The sequence below is a fragment of the Camelus dromedarius genome, chromosome X (assembly GCF_036321535.1).
Source record: "Camelus dromedarius isolate mCamDro1 chromosome X, mCamDro1.pat, whole genome shotgun sequence".
NCBI lineage: Eukaryota > Metazoa > Chordata > Mammalia > Artiodactyla > Camelidae > Camelus > Camelus dromedarius.
The window spans coordinates 108,792,773-108,814,477 of record NC_087472.1 but is presented as its reverse complement, the minus strand read 5'-3'; the positions used below and the strand labels follow the sequence as shown (position 1 = coordinate 108,814,477).

The 21,705-nt window shown below is 45.1% G+C and overlaps 1 protein-coding gene and 1 non-coding gene across 11 annotated transcripts in view; both read left to right on the top strand.

Moving 5' to 3' along the window:
* Nucleotides 1-21,705, top strand: part of LOC105092372 (F-box-like/WD repeat-containing protein TBL1X) — a 201,533-nt gene that overhangs the window by 99,413 nt on the left and 80,415 nt on the right. Inside the window, exon 1 of one of the 10 annotated variants that reach the window (XM_064482595.1) lies at nt 1,366-1,683. The exons of the other annotated variants lie outside the window; for them this stretch is intronic. Within the exon in view, the coding sequence (XP_064338665.1) occupies nt 1,530-1,683 (154 nt within the window). The 5' untranslated portion in view covers nt 1,366-1,529. Of the gene's footprint in view, nt 1-1,365; nt 1,684-21,705 lie in introns of those variants that run through there. 10 annotated transcript variants of the gene reach the window in all.
* Nucleotides 2,189-2,261, top strand: TRNAS-AGA (transfer RNA serine (anticodon AGA)). Its single transcript has one exon. It is a non-coding gene; the product is annotated as a tRNA-Ser (tRNA).

Here is a 21,705-nt window from a genome sequence, read left to right as displayed (position 1 = left end):
GGGCTCCCTGGTGGGAAGAATAAAAACTCTCCTGAGTTCACAGGAAAGCAGTAGGTGTCATGAAAAATTTAAACTTGTGCCTTCCCACCAGCTTCTGCTTGCTAGGAGCTGATGTGGTCTTAATGAGGATGAAGAATTGGAAGATGGTGCCCAGCTTTCCTGCACCAGCTTGGAGCACAACGCAGGATGGTCAGTGTCACTTTGGAAGTGGGGTACTGAAGTAGCTACAGGGCAGTGGGCCCTTTAATTAAAGATCAGGAATGTTGGACTTCTCGGGGTATTACTGAAACTTCCATTTTAGAAGAGGCTCTTTATAAAATTGAAGAGGGGCTCCCTCACCTCTCAGACTGCCGATCGTACAAGAACCCCACAGAAGCACTGGAGAGAGAGTGGGATAACCAGGGAGAAAGAACGCCTGTTCACTCTGTGATTCTCTGCTGTCAGTGGGCGTATTACTCCCGCATCCATGATGGGAAATCAATCTTGGGCGCTGCTGCATCTCTCTCAATTAGAGCAGTAAAGCTCCCGAGGACTTCATTTGCTTTAAACTGCCTATGATGGAAACCCAGCAGGATGTCACAGCTTGGAAAAAATTCCACAGAGAATGGCATCGTTCCTTTGTAATGGAGAAAAATACTCACCTCTCCACTTGGGTAACGTGGACGAGCATTTCTGACCCCGGCCGGAAATACTTGTTGACAGGTACTCGAGTCATGCAGTCGAACGGGGCCAGAAGCTTGCTTTGTGTTTCCAGATCCATGGAAAGCCCTGCTTTTTTCCTACAGTGCTTTTACAGTATTATCTCTCAGTTTAATTCAGTGCAGCCATTACCTGAGGTGTATCTTGTGTTCATCGAGCTCTGTGCTGGGCACCAAGGTATACTGGTTAATGAAAGTTCCTTTTTTATCATCTGATTGGATAGAACAGGCCTGACCATGGCCAGACCCCTGAATATTGTGGGAGCAGAGAGATTGGTGGAGGGAACAAACCAGTCAGTTCATGTGGACTTCGTTACATGTGCTCAGGGGACCACTGGAGAGTTTGTTGAAAGGAGAATGATGCAATCGATGTGGGTTTTAGGGCGTTCGTTCCCTTTGGCAGCAGTGGGGTGCGAGTCTCTGGGGTGAGCAAATCAGTGATAGATTGTGGCAGAAACCTGGGGGGAGTTCAGGGCCTGGAGGGCGGCACCCACGCACCCGGCATCGGCCTTCACCAGCTAATCTCTGACCTCACGGTTGGACCAGCATAAATATGTAGGGTTAGTTACGGCTGGATTCTCGCGGACACGTGTGGTCTCCATGGAGTTTTCAGGAAGGGGGTGTGGGTGAGGGCTGAGGGCTGGCATCTCTTGGTAGGAGTGTGCTCCCGGGCTGGGTGCACAGAGAGGGTATTTCATCACATGCTTGGCAAAGGTGTCTCTGTAAGGGCAGAACTTGTTTCTGGATGTGAGTAGCAGAGGCAGACCCGTCCACTCCCCCTAGAAGTGTAACTTGGAAAAGAATGTCGTTGAAGGAAATGAGGCAGCCAGCATGATGTCTTACGCTCCCGTCACTCTGCTCAGATCCCCCTCCCAGCCCTCTGACTGTGGCACCGAGGAGCTGCAGGACCTCGGGAAGAGATCCCAGGGAACGAGGCGCTGGAGTTGCAGCCCTGACCCATGGCTGTGTGCTTGGTTAGCTACAGGTACTGACTACACCTGCGGGAAGTCAGACGTGCTTACCACAGTGTCGTTTTTCTTCTCCTCCTTAGTATCGCACGCAAATACTGTGTTTCTGAGAGAGATGGTTCTGGGCTCGGTCGTGTTCTGTGCTGTGTGTAGTTCTCATCTGTGGAATGACCTGGAATGGCTCATATTTCTGTTACTATCATGTTACTATTAAAGCTCACTTAGGTGACTTCAAGGCTGGGAAGGATACAGATCATAATCATTAAGGATAAATTCTGGCTATGTCTTCTGGTTTCTTTCCTTTTATTGTGGACTAGGAACATTTGAATTTCAGCTTGTCTCACCTCCAGTTTTCTGGTTTCTTGACCAAGGTGAATTATTTCCCTTATAAACCCCTTCCTCTTGGGTTGACAACTCCTGGCTCTTGGACTTTTGCTGTGAAATCAAATCAACAGCAGTGACTGGTCCTGGATTCAAAGCTCATCTGCTTTAAAATATATAGCTTCAGCGGTGTTGGGGTGGGGAGAGTATAGCTCAGTGGTAGAGCACATGCTTAGAATGCATGAGGTCCTGGGTTCAATCCCCGGTACCTCCATTACAGGGAGGGGTTTTATATATACATATATATGTATGTATTTTTTTAAATGGTGATTGATTAATTAGATAAAGTCAGGTGGTTTTTTCCACACCGAATGTATTACAAGTATTGGATAGAGTTGACTAAAATTTCTTCAACCTTCTTTCTCATGTATGAACTCACTGAATTTCAATTCTTATACATGCTGTTTAATAAATGATAGTAGACCTTGTTCTTTCCCTTTTATAAATGTGAGGAAAGCCTCCATGGTGGCCCTTGTCTTTTCTAACTGTTGGTCCCGGTTGGCTGGATGTGGAATAACAGAATCCAGAAATTTGAAAAGCAGGTTTAGTTCTTGATCACATATTGAACTGTTTGTCATCAGTCCACGTGGAGCTGACATTCTGCTCGTCCTTGTAAATGAGACACCCCACTGCTCGAATCGTAGAGGGATACACTGGAGAACTCTTGGAGTAAATGAAGGTCCCTTTCCCTGCAGATGTCCTCGAAGGTGAAAATTACAGGCAGGCGTATAAACATGCGCAGAGATTTGATCTGGTTACTCGCTTCTCAGCAAGACTGTCTTTCTCCTTTAAGAAAAACCATTTCAGAATTTTTAATTAATTCTTCCAGAGGACTCATCGCTGGGGGGATGGAGGGAGAGCTCGTTATGGTAATGGTTTCTCATCCCTTCTGTGGTTTGATGTCACAGACCTTGGGGACCTGTCTAAGCGGTGGTTCCAGGGCCTCTTTTATTGATCTAAAACCTGCACACCACCTCGGTTTTCAGAATAATTATCTAGCCATGCTAAACCCCATAAAAATTGTACTGTTTTGAGAGACCCAAAGATGCAAATGTGGACCTGCATGCAGAGACCACCCTTTTAAACAAACATGCTTCTGTATGTATATTTGGGGGCAGTGTTTTGTCAGCCATGAAATGTCATCTCCGTGATCTGGGATCTTGTATGGGGATCTGCATTCCCACCCAAGCCTCAAGCTCGTCCCAGGACGTGGAGGCAAATGGTGGAGGTGGGGTGACTGTGGTGGAGCGGGGTCATTCGTCTGGGTGGGGGTGGGCCAACATCCCATAGCCAGGACCATAGCCGACCCTCAGGGCTTTTCCTCTGGAAGGCTGTGACGGAAGCTTGTTTGTGGTCACGTCGATTTCTTCAGGCTGCCCTGAGCCTGACCGCAAGCGCTGTGGCTTCCAATAGAAATGTGTTCTGTCACAGTCCCGGAGGCCAGAAGTCCCAAATCCAGGTGTCATCAGAGCTGCCCTCCTCTGAAGGCTGTAGGGGCCCCTCCCTTGCCTCTCTCCTGGCTTCTGTGCTCTCCGTTCACCCTGGACACTCTTGGACCTGTGGGCTCGTCACTCCCATCTCTGCTGCCTCTGTGCAGCTCTGTCTTCATGCAACCACTTCTTATAAGGACACCCACCTTGGATTAAGGGCCCATTCCACTCCACTGTGCCGTCATTTAATGAAGTGTGTGTGTGTGTGTGTGTGTGTGTGTGTGTGTGTGTGTGTGTGTGTGTGTGTAATTAGATGCATTTTCTCTCTCCCTCCTTTATTTTTATTTATTTGATCTATATCTGACCTCTAGCACTGTGTTAGTTCCAAGTGCACATCACAGTGATTGGATACTTCTGTATATTATAAAATGATCACCACAATAAGTCTGGTTACCTTCTGTCACCACACAAAGATACGACATTATTCTGACTGTATTCACCACACTGTGCATTTCATCCCTGTCACCCGTTCATCTTGTAGCTGGGTTTGTACCTCTTCGTCTCCCTCCGTGTCACTCATTCCCCTGTCCCCCTCTTCTCTGCCAGCCACATGTTTCAGTGAGTCTTCTTCTGTTTTGTTGTTTGTTCATGAATTTTGTTTTTTTAGATTCCACCTGTAAGTGAAATCATGCAGTGTTTCTCTTTGTCTGACTTATTTCACTTAGCATAATGCCCTCCAGGTCCATCCATTTTGTCACAAATGGCAAGATTTTAGTCTTTTTTATGGCTGAGCACTGTTCCAGTGTATATGTCATATTTTCTTTATCCAGTCATCTGTTGATGGACATTTAGGTTGTTTCCATGTCGTGGCAGTTGTAAATAGTGCTGCAGTGAACATAAGGGTGCAAATATCCTTTTAAATTAGTGTTTTTATTTTCTTTGGGAAAATACCTAGAAATGGGATTGCTGAATCATATGGTAGTTCTATTATTTTTAACTTTTTTTGTGTGATTCTTTTCCATTATAGGTTATTACAAGATATTGAATACAGTTCCCTCTGCTATACAGTAAATTGTTATTATTTATCTATTTTATATATAGTGGTATGTATCTGCTAAGCCCATAGTCCTAATTTATCCTTCCCCCACTTTCCCCTTTGGAAACCGAGATATGCTTTCTATGTCTGTGAGTCTGTTTCTGTTTTGTTTTTTGTTTGTTCATTTGTATTATTTTTTTAGATTACACGTATAAGTGATATTATATTAGATTTCTCTATCTGACTTATTTCACTTACTATAGTGATCTCTAGGTCCATCCATGTTGCTGCAAATGGCATTGTTTTATTCTTTTTTATGGCTGAGTAGTATTCCATTGTATAAATATACCACAACTTCTTCATCCAGTCATCTGTCAGTGGGCATTTAGGTTGTTTCCATGTCTGGGCTGTTGTAAATAGTGCTGCTGTGAATGCTGGTGTGCATGTGTCTTTTTGAATTAGAGTTTTCCTCTTTTCTGGATATATGCTTAGGAGTGGGATTGCTGGATCATATGGTAACTATTTTTACTTTCTTAAGGAATCTCCATACTGATTTCCATAGCGACTGCACCAATTTACAGCCCCACCAACAGTATAGGAGGATTCCTTTTTCACCACACCCTCTCTAGCATTTATCATTTGTGGACTTTTGAATGATGGTCATTCTGACTGGTGTGAGGTGATACCTCATTGTAGTTTAGATTTGCATTTCTCTGATAATTAGCCATGTTGAGCATCTTTCCATGTATCTATTGGCCATCTCTATATCTTCTTTGGAGAAATATCTGTTTAGTTCTTCTGCCCAATTTCTGATTTGGTTGTTAGTTTTTTTGATATTGAACTGTAAGAGCTGTTTGTCTATTTTGGAAATTAACCCCTTGTCAGTCAAATCGTTTGCAGATATTTTCTTCCAGTCTAGCTTGTCTTGTTTATGATTTCTTTTGCTGTGCTAAAGCTTTTAAGTTTGATTAGGTCCCATTTGTTAATTTTTTCTTTGATTTCTTTTGCCTTGGGAGCCTGATCTAAGAAAATATTGCTATAATTTATGCCAGAGAATGTTTTGCCTGTGTTCTCTTCTAGGAGTTTTATGGTGTCATGTCTTATATTTAAGAATTACCCTTTTTTATTATCTTCTATGCAAAGTTAACAGGAAAAAAAAAGAATGAGAATTTTTCCAGACGTTCCACAAAGGTTACAAAATTTTGTCTTACTCATGGTTTCAAAGTGATAACATCGCATAGCACTAAAAATCGTTCATTCGTTCAGCAGATACTGACACAGATACTGTAGCTCTGTGTGCTAGCGTCAGTAAGGGCTGGAGTTGGCTCTGTGAAGGCCAAGTAGACTGTCAGGGCAGACAACTTTTTAACAGTAACATAAAGCACATCAGATAGAAAGAAATGAACCTGGTGCCCATGAAGTTTTGTCCAGTTTCCTCTGCAGGAAATTATGCTGTGGACAAGGCTTTGGTGCTGAGTTAGACATCTTTCAAGACTCTCCAGTGTTTTGAGGGGGGAAACAGATTAAACACACAACATGTCTGCTCAGAAATGTTCTGTATTTGGAAGCCTCAGAGCGTGGCAGGTGAAACCTTGTCCTGTGAATTGCCTCTCTGGGCAGTGGTGGCTTCAGATGGTAAACAGGAGGTTGCCTGGGTGTCATCACTGTGTTTGTCCCTTGGAGACGGACTTGGGGCCTTGGAGGATCAGCTTCCAGTTGCAGCTTGGACCACAGGGAATATGACTTCACATTGTAATTACGGCACCCAAACAAGACCCAGCTTCATTTAGAGTCCCAGTTAGAGCATGTACACATCCATCGGGTCTGTTCACTCTGGGCCTTGATGTCAGACTCATGAGAAAGCTAACGAAACAAACTGAAATTCTGCATCAGAGGAAAATAAATTCTCTTATGTAATATAAGTAATTTAAAGCTACAGAGAGGACTCTTTCTCTCAGGTAAATGTAGTCTTTCATGTGATACAAAATACAGCACAACTTCTCAAGTCTTTATGTCAAAAACTTGCTTAAATAAGCCAGACAAGTTTAGGATTTACCTCATAGTGAATCGAGAACTTAAAGTAGGAACTTTTCTTCAAATCTAATGAAAAAATGCCACTTGTACCATTTGGACCTGCAAATGCCTAGCTGAGGGCAGCAAGTGATTTATTTGCCTGGGGAAAATTTAGGGGAAAAATACCAGTCTGGTTTGTAAGGCTGCATGAATCTGGAAGGTAAATGATTTATCAGGTAGACCCAGATTTTACTAAAAAAGAACTACTTGGTAGTGGCAGATAGATCCATGTAGTTTGCTGGATCTTATGTTTGTTTTGCTTGCATGCTTGGCTGAAGGCAAACCCATGGAATTAAGTAATAATTGGCTCAGAGCGGGTGGAGGGGGCGCGAACGGATGGGACTAGTTTCTGTGCCACTCTTCTTTCATCTTCACTGACACACTCCAGCTTCGGCCCCTGTTTCGTTGTTGGTCACCGTGTAACAAATTGCCCCAGCACTCAACTGCTGAAGACAACAGACATTTATTATCCTCGCCCCCCCCCCCCCCCATTTCTGAGAGTCAGGAATCCAAGCACAGATTAGCTGGAATGTTCTGGCTCAAGGTCTCTCACAAATTGTAGTCAGCACATCGGTCCAGGCTACAGTCTCTGAAAGTGGTCCTGGGCCGGAGGGTCAATCCCAAGGTCGTTCACAAACGTGGCAGTTGGCGGGAGGCTCCAGTTCCTCCCCTCTTTGCAGGGCTGCCCATGACTGGCTTCTTGGTGCCTGGTGCCTGGTCCGGCATGCTGGAAGCCACAGTGCTCGCATAACCTCATCTCTTAAGTGACTGCCTTTACTTCAGTCATGTTCTCTGGTCACACAGACCATCCTGGAGGATGTGGATTTGGGCTGTTCCAGGATTCAGATACTAGGAGGTGGGGCTCTTTGGACACCATCTAAGAGGCTGCCTAAACACAGCCCTCTTTCACTTTTTACCATAAATTGGCGTCTCGGTTAGAGAATTACTCATTTGAGTCCATAGTCAATTACCAGAAAATGCTGGGGAAGTTCTTTATTTGCCACGTGTGTGCCCTAACCTTTGGAGCATTGGAATCTACACATACTCTTGCTTTACTGCATAGTTAAATAAAAATTATGGATCAGGATTGTGTTCTTAATTATATTCTTGGACAGAAAAATGGTTTCCATCCCATCAAATGAAAACATCCTTTGAGCCCATAGAGGACGTGCCCCATCAGCTCCTGTCTCCGCCATAAATTCACGTTAATCTCCCACTCACTGTCAGAATCCCACCGCCGCTCCCCGTGCCTTCTGCTCCAAGGCATGTAGGAAATGCTGACCTTTCCTTTTCAAAATAATGAAAGAACTGAATTACCCCCTTTTTAAAAATTGTCGTCTGTGCAGAGTTAACAGGAAAAGAAATGCGAATTTTTCCATTCACAAAGCTTACAAAATTTTATCTTACTTATGGTTTCAACGATGATAACATCGCATAGCACTAATCGTTCATTCGTTCAGCAGATACTGACACAGATACTGTAGCTCTGTGTGCAGGCATCAGTGAGGGCTGGAGTTGGTGCTGTGAAGGCAGAGTAGGGTATCAGGGCAGACAACCTTTTAATAGTAACATAAGGTACATCAGATAGGAAGAAATGAACCTGGTGCCCAGGAATTCCATTTTGTAGACTTTGGACAATCAGGATGACTCAATGAACATCTCAGAGGATCCTACGATTTTACAGTTGAGAGGGGAATCTTCGAGATTCTCCCATGTTTTCTAGACAAGGCAGCTACAGAGCAGCGAGGGGAGCGCTTCCCCGAAGACAGAGCTGGAGCTGTCACGAGGTGGGTCCCGAGAGTCTGACCCCCACGGCAGCGGGCGTCCCCGCACCAGGCTGGCTCTGTCGGCATCTGCATGGTCAGAGGGCCCCGGGTGATTCATTCGCGTGCATGTCTCAGCTCTGGGGCTACATTAGCCTGCCCTGCGTGTTGCAGATCACTTTGGCATGAACCTTGGAGATGCCAGTGTTTCCATCTTTAAAGGCAGCTCGTGGCCCTCAGCCTGAGACCCAGGGCTTGGTGGCCAGCCCCTTCCTGCTTGAGGTTTTCCCTGATGGACTCTCATCTTCCCTGCTTTTCAAGTTCAGTGACAGCAGATAGCCAAAGGTCCCTAAGGTGGGAAGAAGCTGAAAATAAAATAAGAAAGAAAGAGAATGACATTTTGAATGGTGGAAATGGGGACTTTGTAAAGGTTGCAGCTTGACAGTATGGTGTGTGTGTGTTTCCTCCAGGGTTGGCAGGGCTAGTGGTTTGTGACGTGCTGAAGGTTCGCAGGGGGGCAAACTCACCGAACTCTGAAAGAGTGATGGGTGGTTTTGCCTCAGTAACAGCGTTAGGTAAATCGGGAATGGAAGGAATGATATACATATACATTATTTAAAATTTCTTTAGTTACTGTATTTCAAACTTTTTTCAGATTTACCCTTTCTTCCATGAATGTCCTTTTTCTGTCTCAGGATCGCATCCAGACCACCCCTCTGAATTTAGTCGTCGTGGGCCCATGTTTCCTCTGGGCTGTGACAGTTTCTCACACTTTGCTTGTTTTTTATGGCTCTGATCGTTTTAGGAAATACTGGTCATGAATGTTGTGGAATGTCCTTCAGTGTGGGTCTGGCTGGCGTTAGGCTGGGGTTCTGAGTTTGGGAAGGAGGACTGCAGAGGTCAGGGCCTTTCTGGTCATGTCACATTGAAGGTATGGACCATCAGCATGACTTCCTCTGATGGGCTCAGCTTGATCCTGGGCTTCGGAGGCCATGTCCTGGGTTTCTGCTACCAAGTACCGCTTTTCCTTTCCCTGTGCTGTTCCTTCAAACCCATACTCAGGTGTAGGGGGTGCAAGTTAAGTGTCAGCTCCTAGAGAGCTTACATTAAAATATTGAAATGCAAATGGATCCACCAACCTCTTGACAGAAGGGAACAGACCCTTTTCTTGGAATGTGGATCCAATCATTCTAGTCTGAGGTCAACTTTCCTTGGAAGTTGTACCCCTGACGCACCCTCTGTGGTTGCCAGTGTTGATTTCTTCAAAGTGGAGTGGGACTTTACCGGCATTTGTGCAACCGCCTCAGTGCAGAATCCACCTGCAGATTTATCCCTTTCCCCAGATCTCTTCCCATACCTTGTCCACCTACCATCATTTCCGGGATCCATTTTTGTGTGACCATTTCTGTTAGGTAAGTCTACGACAAAGCATCTGGACTGGTTTTGGTAGGAAGATAAAATTGTGCTCCTAGTTCATTAGTTTATATAACATAAATTACTTTTCATAAATGCAGTAATAAGTCCAACTGGCATAAGCAGGTTTGGGTCTAGTGGACACTTTGGATTACGAAGCACACAGGTCACCGGCTCTGGCAGAAAGGCCCTGGGCCCATGGAAAGGAAGGCGGCCCCAGCCCAGTGAGCTCCGGGGCCTGTGGGCAGCTGTCAGCACGTCCGCAGAACAGACAGTCTTGGTTAATTCAGCGACAAGGTCAAGTGGAGGCCTCGTTAAGAGACCGTCTTCTCCACGTATTTTTAGAAGCGGCAAATATCAACCATAAATATTTAATGTTGTGTTTATAGACTTTGGCATCATAAAACTTCAAAAAGGTGACTCAGAGGAGGTTGGTAGGTGTGTACCTCAAAGAGAAAAGAATCTCCTAACACACTGCAGTGTGTAAGGAAAACCATCATTGACAGCCTTAGAAAAGAAGTAACTAGGTAAATAGCTATATCTTATTTATCGTAGTCATACTCAACCAGATGAGGCATTAGTAATGATTCTTTGCTGGCTAGGGTTTTCATAACTCTTTCCTGATTTTAAAAATAATGTGCTCTAAGTAATGAGCAATTTGGAAAAATAGAACTAAATCTGCAAAGAAAATAAAAACGTCTCAACCTACCCAGAGCAGTTCCCCATCAGCATTTTGGTGTATTTTCTTCCAAATGTTTATATTCATGTGTGTGTAACGTCATGTCTGTTCAGCTTTGTGCCACGGCTCTTCCACTTAACCTTACAAGTGAGCATTTGATCATCAGCTGACTTTTACTGAAAATATTTTCATGTATCTATCCTGTCAAGTGCATGTACTGTAATTGATTTAACATGTGCTATTGGAGATTTAGATTGCTTCCAATTTTTGCTTTAGGATAGATTGCTGCAAAGAGAGCTGTAGGGCTTTTGAGACCGATTACCAAATTGCTTTCCTGAAAGGCTGTGCCAATTGTGATGCGTTGCCAGGGGCTGGGGGTTGGGTGCCGGCCTTTCAGACGGCTCACATGACTGTGGTCAACCAAGCTGAGAATGCAGGCACTTCTTTTTCTTTCTTGCTTTCTTTCTTTTTTCTTTTTTTTTTTTTTTTGCATTTCTTTGATTACTAATGAGGTGGAATATTTCGTCTTGTTTGCCAGTCATTTGCGTTTGTTTTCCTATGAATTAGACACAAGCTGCTTTGCAGGCACATCGCAGGTTCTGTTTTGAACGTTCTGTTTTCCGGGTTACACGTGAAGGCCAGCTGTTTTAAAGATTGCAATGTTGAAATTTCAGCTAAATGAACCATTTATGATGTTTGCTGGGACATTAGTCTCCTGACTTTAGCCATACTGTGAGTTTGCATATCAGGGCTGCATGTTAAACAGAAGTTAAGTCCAGAAAGCAAGAAGGCAAGTTAGCAAATTAATTTGTTGCTTGGATTCTACCTACACATGCACTCTGTTGTTAGCTCTTTGACCCCTTTCTCTCCAGCTGTCGTGTGTGTGAGTTATGAGTGCTGGTTAATGAGGGGTGATGTGTTTGAATGTCACCGGGATAATCTTGATTCAGTGGCTCATCTCTTATTTCCCAATGTGTTTGTCAAAAGACAGTATTTTTATAGAATGACATCTGTAGGAAAAGCACAGGTCCCGGTTAGCCAATAAAAGGTTTAAAAATACATGTGATTATAAACTGGCCAGCTTGCCAGTTTGTTTCTACTTGTCATTAGCCAAAGTTTGTTTCCCAAGGATGTGTGTATATGTGTGAATGAGTGTATACATGTGACATATGTTTTATTATGCAAATGAATTAATCAAGTATCTATTATGTGACAAGCTCTGTGCTGTGCTGGAAGCATTGGGCTGTTTTGTAGTGCACTGGGGACCAAGAGAGAATTGTTTGTGTTCTATATTGCTCTGAAGTCATTATTCAGATGTCTCTGCACTGGCTGTTACTGCTCTCTTTCACCGTTTTGTAACATCACACAGTTAGAAAGCTTTGCAAACGTCAAATTTCAGTTCCTCCTTTTATAGTGTTTAAGTATTTCTCTTTTTTTATTCTCTAAAGAAAGCTTTCCAAACTTTGAAATGAAACTAATGAAAGGGGAGGGAAAAGATGATTCAGAAATTATGGAGAGGTTGCTAAAAACAAACTGCTGTGGTACTTTGGGGTTACAGTGTCTGTCGTTCTACAGCGTAACAGACTTAGCTTCTTATTGGTGTTTGTATATTTTCACTCAGAATTAGGTTGAATAGGTGAGAGTTTAGCCGTGAATCATTTCCTGATTCTAAATGTCAGTGGATGAGATAACACATGGAAAATGGCCATATTTCTGTAATAACGTGTATCTTCTCAGGACTCAAGATTCTGTTTCCTCTCTGTTTTTTACTCCTACAAACTAGGAGTGGTTTTCTTTGTTCTACATGGTGCGGCGCGCAGAGAAATGGGGATGGAGGCAGCAGCAGCAGCACCGCCAAGTTCCTTCCAAAGTGTGGCTCCGTTTCTCAGGGCACGTGTGGGTGCACCCACGTGCAGGGTGCCAGTGTTGTCCGTGCACAGACGGAATCCATTTTCTCAGCCCAGATAATAACACTCAAATGCTCTCTTGTAATGTCGCGTCATTTACATCCTGCCAGATGAATTGCTTCTCCTTAATGCCAACCCCTCTGTGGGTGGCTTTTTTATTAGTTCAAATTAGAACTTAAAGTGGCCGTCACATGTCTCTTGGTAAAACAGAGACTATTGAGTGTTCAGTTTGTCGCACCATTGGTGGGTTGCCTGCAGTTACCCCATGCCAGATGCCCAGGCATCTGCAAGGTGTTGAATCTCCCAGGCTTAGAGTGTGTGGGGCTTAATGAAACCTTAAAGTGAGAGCTGACAGTTTAAGGGGCAGGGCATCCTATCTAAAGGGGGGTTTACAGTAGCAATAAGAGCAAGAGTAACTCAGGGCAGTCCTGGTTAAGATACCTGGGGTCATCCCATCTTAGGCAGTGGCAGGCTGGTACTGTTGACCACGGTGCACTGCCCACTGTAGCATCATCCTCTTTGGTCTCCCGTGGCAACCCACTAGTAAGAGTGGCACCAGTGTGGGGATATTATGTCACCTCCAGTTTACAGTGGAGGCCACCTCAGCCAGGCTGGGTCCTTGCCCAGGTGCTCTGCGGTGAACCCTGCAAGTTCACGGTCCACCTTGCTGTTCAGTGGCCCAGGTGGCTCTGAAATCGAAATACGGTGCACACACGGGTGAGAGGTCGGCGTCTGCCCCACACACAAGCATCCTTCTGATGACCGCTTTGTGGCTTTCTGACACCCACGAGCTTTCACCCGGACCTCACTCAGGTGTCTGACGGAACTTCTCGTAAGTCACTATATTACAAATAACGTCAAACAGAAGATCACTTTTTTCCTAGAGAAGGCTGGTCTTCAACTAGAACAATTTGTGATTATTAATCTGTTTCAAAGTGGTCAAGGAATAAAGATGCTATCAGCACATAATTAAATATTTGCAATGGATACAGTTAAAGGAGGTCCCCCCAAAAGCTCTATGCCTTCATCTTGCTGACTTTAATCTACACATTTTAGAGTCTGCAGGCACCATAGAAACCATCTGGCTTTGCACTGTCCAGTAGAAATAGAATGCAAGCCACGAATGTAATTTAAACTTTTCTAGTAGCCACAGTAAGAAAAGGTAAAAAGAAACCATGAAATTAATACTGCAGTATGTATCTAAATGCATATTAGGTTAATATTATTTGCAATACATATTTTAATATATAATAATCCAATATCTTCTAATGAACTCTGTATATCCAGAATAGTATTATTTCAACAAATGATCCATATTAAAAAAGTTTTCCAAGAGACATTTTATGGTCTTTCCTTTTTCAGACCGGGTCTGCAAAATCCAGTGTCTCATTTTCACCTACAGCACATCTCCATTTGGACTCAGCATATTGGTCAGTCCAACCTGAGACCCCCAAACTCCAATATCTACCAAAAATTGTGAAAATAAACTCATATTATGAAAAATAATTTTCAAACAATATTTTTAGGAAGGAAGAGTTTTACACTTGGGCAGTTTGTGGTTTTTAATCTATTTGGAATTGGGTGAGAAGAAGGATGTTGTAGGAACATCATTTAAAAATTTGCACGTGGACCAATTAAAGAAGAGTCATGTGGCCTAGAGAGTCCCGGTACCCTTCCATCCTGCAGACCACAGGCAAAGGGTTTTAGCTGCTGAAGACTTCCTCGTAGCCATGCTGACCTGCGCTGCCCAGGAAGGTGGCTGCTAGCCACATGGAGCTGTGGAGTACCCCAGTGTGGCTAGGGTCACACTGAGGAACAGACGTGAGAACTGTATTTGCTTTCAATTGACTTGAATTTAAACATAGGTCCTCGATTCAGCTTTTGGAAAAGTTTTATGTTGAGAACCCCATGGGTATGTGAGTTTGTGTTTTCAGTGTACATTTTCTGAACTGTAATAGAAGTCATGTATTTCCAGTGAAAATTTAGTTTCCTGATTGAAATGTGCTACAAGTGGAAAATACATAGACTTTTGGGGATTTTGGAGATTTGGTAGGAAAAAGGAATACAGAAGATCTCAGTAATTTTTTATTTTAGTACGGACTATAGTTGAAATGATACTATTTGGAAAATATGGGTTAAATTTAAATAAATAGTGAAAATTCATTTCACCGGTCTCTCTTTATATTTTTAATTTTTTTAGTCTTAATGTCAGCTGGCCTGACATTTCCTTTGGACTATGCAGATCTCAATCTGAGTTCTCACATGACAAAGGAGGGAAGCAATGCTTGAAATTCCAAGCTGTTGGTTGGCGATAAAATCCCAGCCTGAACACGGGGCCCTGCTTTCACTCTCACCCTCGGAAAAGCATTCCGTACACTCGAGTGAGTCAGGCTGACGACTTGTTTGGCTCACCGTGAGGCATGTTCGTGTGTGGCTATCCGCCTCCCCTGTGCCAGTCCCCACTTTGGATATGTCAGTTGTTGGCCATGAGCAGGTGGGGCTCACTTAGAAGGGAGCAGGTCCTTGGTCTACGCTGTTTTTCTTACTGCTCGGCATCTCCCTGAGATAAAGATGGGTATTCCCAGTGTTCACTTAAGGGACAAAGTCTCAAACAGATTGACTAATTTGATGGTGACTGTGGAAACTGGTAAGGGTTCAGAGCCAGGAATTACGCCCAGGGCTGCATCCAGCTGATGCCTCCTCTGATGAAGGGGATGTTTTTCAAGCTTTGTTTATGTGGTGAAACACCCCAGGGCACGCCAGAGAATTAAAACTGGTTCGAAAATGCACTGAATACTTAGGTTTCTGACCAGGAAATCATTTGTAGCTGTAGTTTTATTTCTTTACTCCCTCTTCCCTGTTGATGAATCTGTGTTATATGAGGTTAGTTAGCAGCTTTTAACCTTTCTGGAAGGTAGGTTGGAATTCAGAAGGTGAGTCGTTCAAGTCAGCTGGTGGCCTAAGATGTAACTCTCTTTAACTTTGGGGGGTGGGGTGAGGGACCTCTTTCTCCCTGCAGCACTGCCTCACAATGGAGGCTCCAACATTCTGTCGTACCTCATGTGTGGAATGGCTGCTATAGCTCCTGCCATCACATCACATCCCCATTCCAGTCCCTGAGAAGGACTGAGGAGGGGGACTTCATTGCCTTTACAAGCACAGTTGTGAAGGTTCATATTTGAGTTCTGCTCGTAGCCATTGGCCTGTGACCCATGGAAAGCTTATACTTTGGGGAAGGGGGTGTGTGGCCATGTATCCACCTAAAATCCACGTGTCCTATTTTCAAAGGGCTAAGAGGGGAAGTGGATAATGATAATCTAGGTGGCTCACCCTCGACCCTGCCCTCACTCTGGTGGGAAAGTGACATTACTAAAATAATACACATTAGATGCAGAATTGTAGACTGTGGGACAGTGTCGTATATGATGTGACAAGAGCTTCTGCAGAGAGCATCGCTGTCCCATCTTTGGAAGCGCAGCTTTGAGTACCTCCTGCCTCTCACCCACTGCTTACTCTGAGTTGTAGCCAGGTGACCAGATTTCTTTGTGGACGACGTGGGAGTGTGATCTACCCCGTGTCACAAGGACTGAATGGAGTGATGGGGATGAAAGGGGAGCATCTTTGTTGCCTTTCTCATCTCGGGTGGGAGATGCTCTGATGCAGTGCTGGGAGCTGTCTCTTGGCACAACATGTGCTGTTTATAACGCAAGTTTCTTGTACAGGAGGAACTTGTCTTCTGTCTCCAGGACCCTTCCCACTGCATAGCATGTCATATACTGTCTGCACATGTGAAGCTCTCAATGAACAGAGATGTTCTTCTGTCTCTTGCATTCACTCCGTCTCTTAGAGGAACACGGTCCCCCAGCCATGAATGTTTACTGAGCACCTAGTGCATGTGTCAGGAACTCTTGTAGCTGCAGGGAAAATAGCGGTGAACAAAGCAGACAAAAAATCTCAAATTCTAGTGGGTAAAAATACCTGTTCACTATGGCATGTTGGGTGTTTGGTGCCAAAAATGAGAGCGTGTGAAGTCACTTTGATATTTGCATTTATCTTATACTTCATAAGTTTCAAAGACGGGCAGTATTTACCAAAGCGCAGATACTAGCAATTGTAGACACTCCCCCACCCACCAAAGAAGAATCCAGCAGAAATGTTGAGTATTGATTGAATGCTTTTAAATGTTATTATGGTGTGTTTGAATTACTTGTTGATAATTATCAGCCATGTAATTAGAAAATTAAAGTTCATTTAAGATCTTTTTCTGTTTCCAACAAATATGTAAAACACCACCTTCTTTCATATAATAGCACTTGATTGGGGAAAAAAACCAACACTGTGTAGTGTATCTTTGCCAATTAGAAAGATTATAAAGAAAAGTGGGTTCCTCCTGGGGTTTGTGGAGAAATGAGCAGATGTAATGATTTTCCCTGGGCATGATCTCATTTAAACTACTGAGAAGTTTATAGCCATGCAGGTTGAATGGGGTTATTAGTGATTCAGGGGAGAACTGAACTGATGAGTAAGTAGCCCCTGATTTTGTTTTAATAAGATATTCTGACCCAATAAGGTAAATTCAGACTGTATTTTCTTACAGTGGCAGTGCTGTTACAATTTATGCAAATGGAACATTTTTATTGTTACTAAGCCTTTCATAGTATTTTGCTTTCCAGGGAGCTTTGTAAATCATTATAATTATTTTTACGCAGCACATCGATTCTAAATGCTCCTCTTGACCTGCCAGCGTGAATTTCCATTTGGTGAGGATCACGCAGTTAAGTGGAGGTCTGTGCCCTGTGGAAATCAGGGAGAGGGCAGTGCAGACCCAGGCGTTGGAGGCTGCAACGTGTGGCAGAGCGCTTCCTCACGTGTACGGCGGACTTTTATCCCCCAAGGTGCCAGTGGGAGCAGCACCATTTACGAGGCATGCTTAAATGTGGACTTGGGCCGTCTGACACCACCTGACTAATTGAGCCATTAAAATCCAGTAGGAATAGTGCGATGGGGGATGAACAGCTACAAGACACCATATGTTTTATTTGACTGATTAGTTTTGGGCTGAACTGGCTAGATTTTTGGTGTGTGGCAGGCACTGCTTTTCGTGGCAAGCATTCTGATGAAACAGTATTTATGATGATGGTCTACTGTGTTTATGTAGATACCTTGTAAATTCTTAGCCCGTTTATGTACGTTTGATCAGTTTGGTCTTCTCCCCCTCTCTCCCTCCATCCCTCCATCCCTCCGCAGAGCCTGCCCTGATCGTGCACATGGGGTCTCTGGTGAGAGCGGTGCAGGACCACATGCAAAGTGCCTTCTAGGTGGAGGAAAAGGTTAGACTCATTCAGACCTAGAAGATTCAGACCGTCCTTGGGCTTTTGTCTTGTTCTTTTTTCCATTTTGATGAAGCTGATGCTCTAAATGTACATATTTTTGTAGGAAATATGATGCATTGATAGTGGTATTGTCTGACCTATAATTCGTAAAATTGAGTGGCATATCTACAGTGTCTTCAGTCTGTAAAGCTTTGGGAGCATGTGCATGCTTCCCAGTGGGAGTTAACCTGTGGAGGCTGAAGGAGTGGCAGGGGTGCAGCGTGAGCGTTATTTTTCAGGACAGTAACTTTAGAAGAGAGAAATGTTAAAGCTCTCTGGACTGCCGGACTGTGAGGCCATCCTCCCTGCCGTTGCCGGTTACAATGTGAAGAGTCTTTGAGCGCTGGAAAAAGACAGCAAGATAGAGCTCCTGCCAGCAGAAAGAAGGTGCCTTATAGACAACATAGGAGCGGGGGTAGGGGGAGGTTACACTTGTCTAGAACAGGAACACTGGCTCCAGGAAGAACAGATAAATGCATCAGGTACGAGTAAGGGGATAGACTGGGTTTCCGAACCTCAGTGCTGTTGACATTTGGTCCTAGATCATTTTCGGTGGTGGGAGCTGTCGTCTGCACCGTGGAATGTTGAGTAGCATCCTGGGTCTCTCCCTACTAGATTCCAGCGACTCTCCCCTCAACAGTTACGGCATCCAAAAACGTCTCCAGATATTGCCAGATGTCCCAGGTAGGCGGGGGGGGGGGGGGAGGAGCCTCACCCCCAGGTGAGAACCAGCAGAATAAGGAGGTAAATGCAAACAGATATGAGGGTCTTAGGTCTTGCATTTGGAGGGGGCAGCAGAACTTCAAGAGGCCATCACAGCACCTTGAAGTAGGTTCTGTCGTGGCCAAGAAGGCAGGATACCGTGGGAGCCCAAGGAGGGACCCTGCAAATCATTCCTCTTGGGGTCCAGAGGGCTTTGACTTCATGAGCTCCTGAGAAGACGGGTTTAAGCCAGTCCTTGAAGGTGGGGGGTGGGGGTGGGGGGAGGAATTAGACGCAAAGGATCAGCTTGATGTATTCTTTTTTCATGGGTTTATATCTCACTTTACAAGCAGCTGCATTTTAAAACCTTTCATAAATGTATTCATATAAGCAAGCTGATATAGTCAACAAAGTGAAGAATTTACTCATTTCATTTGAATTTACTTATTTCAGATCCCATTGTGTATCATTTTCTAATATTAAGGAGCTAGTTGTAGTGAAAATACTCTTCATTTATGTGTGTTATATATTTAGCAGTTAGACACTTGTATTTTGTGAAGGGGCCTCAGAGAATTGAGGGTGACTAGAGTATTGCATGATTCTACTGCAGTAACTTCATATTGTAAAGTTACAGCCATTTAATTTTGGGTCTTCTCAGGACTCCAGAAAGTAATCGCTTTAACAGTTAGGACCTCACGGCGTTTGCACACGTTGATTTATGTGCATTGTACGCAGTTACTTATCACAGGGATAATGTGGGCAGCCTTCTGACAGGAGAGTGGAAGCACCCCCACCCCCCACCCCCCGATCTGACCTGAGCGCTGCCGTGTTCACTGGGAAAGCCAATAAATGCTGGGAACCAATGGTGCGTACACACCTTACTTTTCTGTCATTTTAACCTAAAACCTATGACTACATGGTCATCTGCCAGTCGTCTGCCGGCAGGGTGAGAGCAGCCCGATGCCTTGGCTTCCCAAGGGAGGAAGATTCCTCGCCGTGAAGTGCCACCTGGTGATTCCTGCACCGTCCCCGCCGGAGTGGGTCTCCCCTGGTTTCCAGTTTCTAGTGAAACCCTAAGGACACTTGCACAGAAACCTCATTTCTGCGTCTTTCTGAATTTCCACGTCCCCTCCCAGCCGTCTTGCTCTTGCCCACATCTAATTGCACCACGTTTGTTCAGATCATTCCCACTTGCCCTGTCTGGGGAGCATCGACTTTGTTTTAGCTAAAAACCCATAACCGGCTCATACTTCATCATGGGGAATATCTAAATAAAGTGGGCAGTTAACAACGGCAGGGCGGCAGAGCAAGCTTGGACCTGCTCTGGGAGCCAGCAAATCCGGAGGTGGGGCGGGGAGCGCAGGGGAGGCGCGTGGGCATCCCTGGGCCTCGGGGAGGTGCACATACACCCCTGGGCCTCGGGCATGCTTGGGCCTCGGGCATTCCGCCTTAAGTCTCTTCCTCAGAGGAAGTGAAAGGCACAGCTGAGTGCATGTCTGGTCCCTGGGCCTCCCGGGGTCACTTTCCTGAGTTGTGCCCATGTAGATCCATGCCTGGCTGGCAGCGGCAGGCTCGGCTGCTGGGAATGGCAGGATCCTTTATGAGAATCGGTTGTCGTTTGTCTTTTCATTGTTAGCCCTTACAGTAAAGAGTGCCGCCTAGTAATTGTGTATGTGTCAGACTGACTGGGTTCTAAGTTTTATGTAATGATTTAAACTCTTACAGTCGGTGACATGGGGAAGCATCGCCATCTGCTCACGGCCGTGTGACTTTACAGGGATGTGATTCCACACAGCTTCTCCTTTCCCGCACACTTTATGGTTGTCCTTAACGCTTAGTATAAAAGGCCCTGCGAGACCTGAAGGTGGCACGTGAGTCGGCAAGGAGGAAAATGCCATCCCTCCTGGAGCTTTGGTGTTAAGCACATTGTATTCTGAATTTGTTTTAAGTTCATATACTTGTCCGTTTTCATATGTCCCAGCCTGTATAGTAAGCGTCTTTTGTTGCGCCTGTCGTGAAGCTCAGCTTTGTGGACACAGAGGATGAGCTGGACACACTGAGCTCAGCCACGTGGCTGCAGGGGCCGCGCAGGCTGCTTGAAAGACAGCAGTGAACAGGGAAACAGATAAACAAGATGCTCTGATAGGACTGCATCTGTGAAGCATGAGTGGGGCGACATGACCGAGGGGTTCGAGGTGGAAAGGGTCCTACATGAGAGGAAGAGGAGATGGAGGAGCTGAGGTCTGAAGCATGCAGCCAGGAAGAGCCGGGAGAAGAGAGTTCCAGAAGGAGGGAACTCCACATGCAAAGGGCAGGCAGCAAAACTGAGCTCCAGAGACTTGAAGGACGCCAAGGAGGCCAGGCTAGCATGACGGGAGCAAGTGACTGAGCAGGAGATGAGATGAGAGCTGTGTGCGGGGACCAGCCATTCAGTTCTTTGCAGGATGTGATGGTAGCGGTGATGCGCTTGGACGTGAGTCCTGCAGGGGCTTCCCACCGCACTGAAGGTGGCTGGCTGCTGGGGGTGGTGGTGCTGTGGAGTGGCTCCAAATGGGTCCCAGCAGAAGGCAGTCTCATTTTCTACTCACATAGCTCAGATTTGGGGCACATCTGTGGGGAGCGCCAGCAGATGTGCAGATGTCCTGGCCAGAGGAGCCAGTGTCTGCACGTGACCCCTGAGTGGGAGGCAGGTGTCATTTACTCAGGTGGCCGGCTGGAGGGAAGGGCATGTTGGTGTCTGTGGCAGGAGGGTGGAGGTTCCCACTGTGGGCGTGCCATGTTTGAGATGCTGGCAGGACCTCCATGTGGACACATCGTGCAGGCTGGTCCAGGGATGAGTGTGCCACTGGAAGGGCTGAGACCCAAGGTGTGCATTTGGGATTTGGCGCCAGGCGCCGGGTGAGTTTATAGGGTGACGGACGGCAGTGCAGTCCTGTCCAAAGGCACTCAGTTTGCAGTCGACCAGAAAGAAAGCCAAAGGTCAGGAAGATGCCTTTTGGAAGCTTATGGTGCCTAAAAGGTTTCCAAAGCCTCTTTGGATCCTCCTGTATGTCATAGAGGCTTCTCCTCAGCTTGTAGGAGATCAGAATTTAGTGAACCTACCTTTGGGAGACTTTCTGAGAAAAAATGCAGTAAGGTCATTTATTCTTTTCTTTTTTTTTTTTTTTTTTAAGAGATAAGCACTCTTTCTGTTTTTCTCTTCTCTCTTTCCTTTCCTTCCTCCTTTTCCTTTGCCTGCTTTATTAAAAACATCTTAAGTAGCTAATGTGTACGCATAGTACAG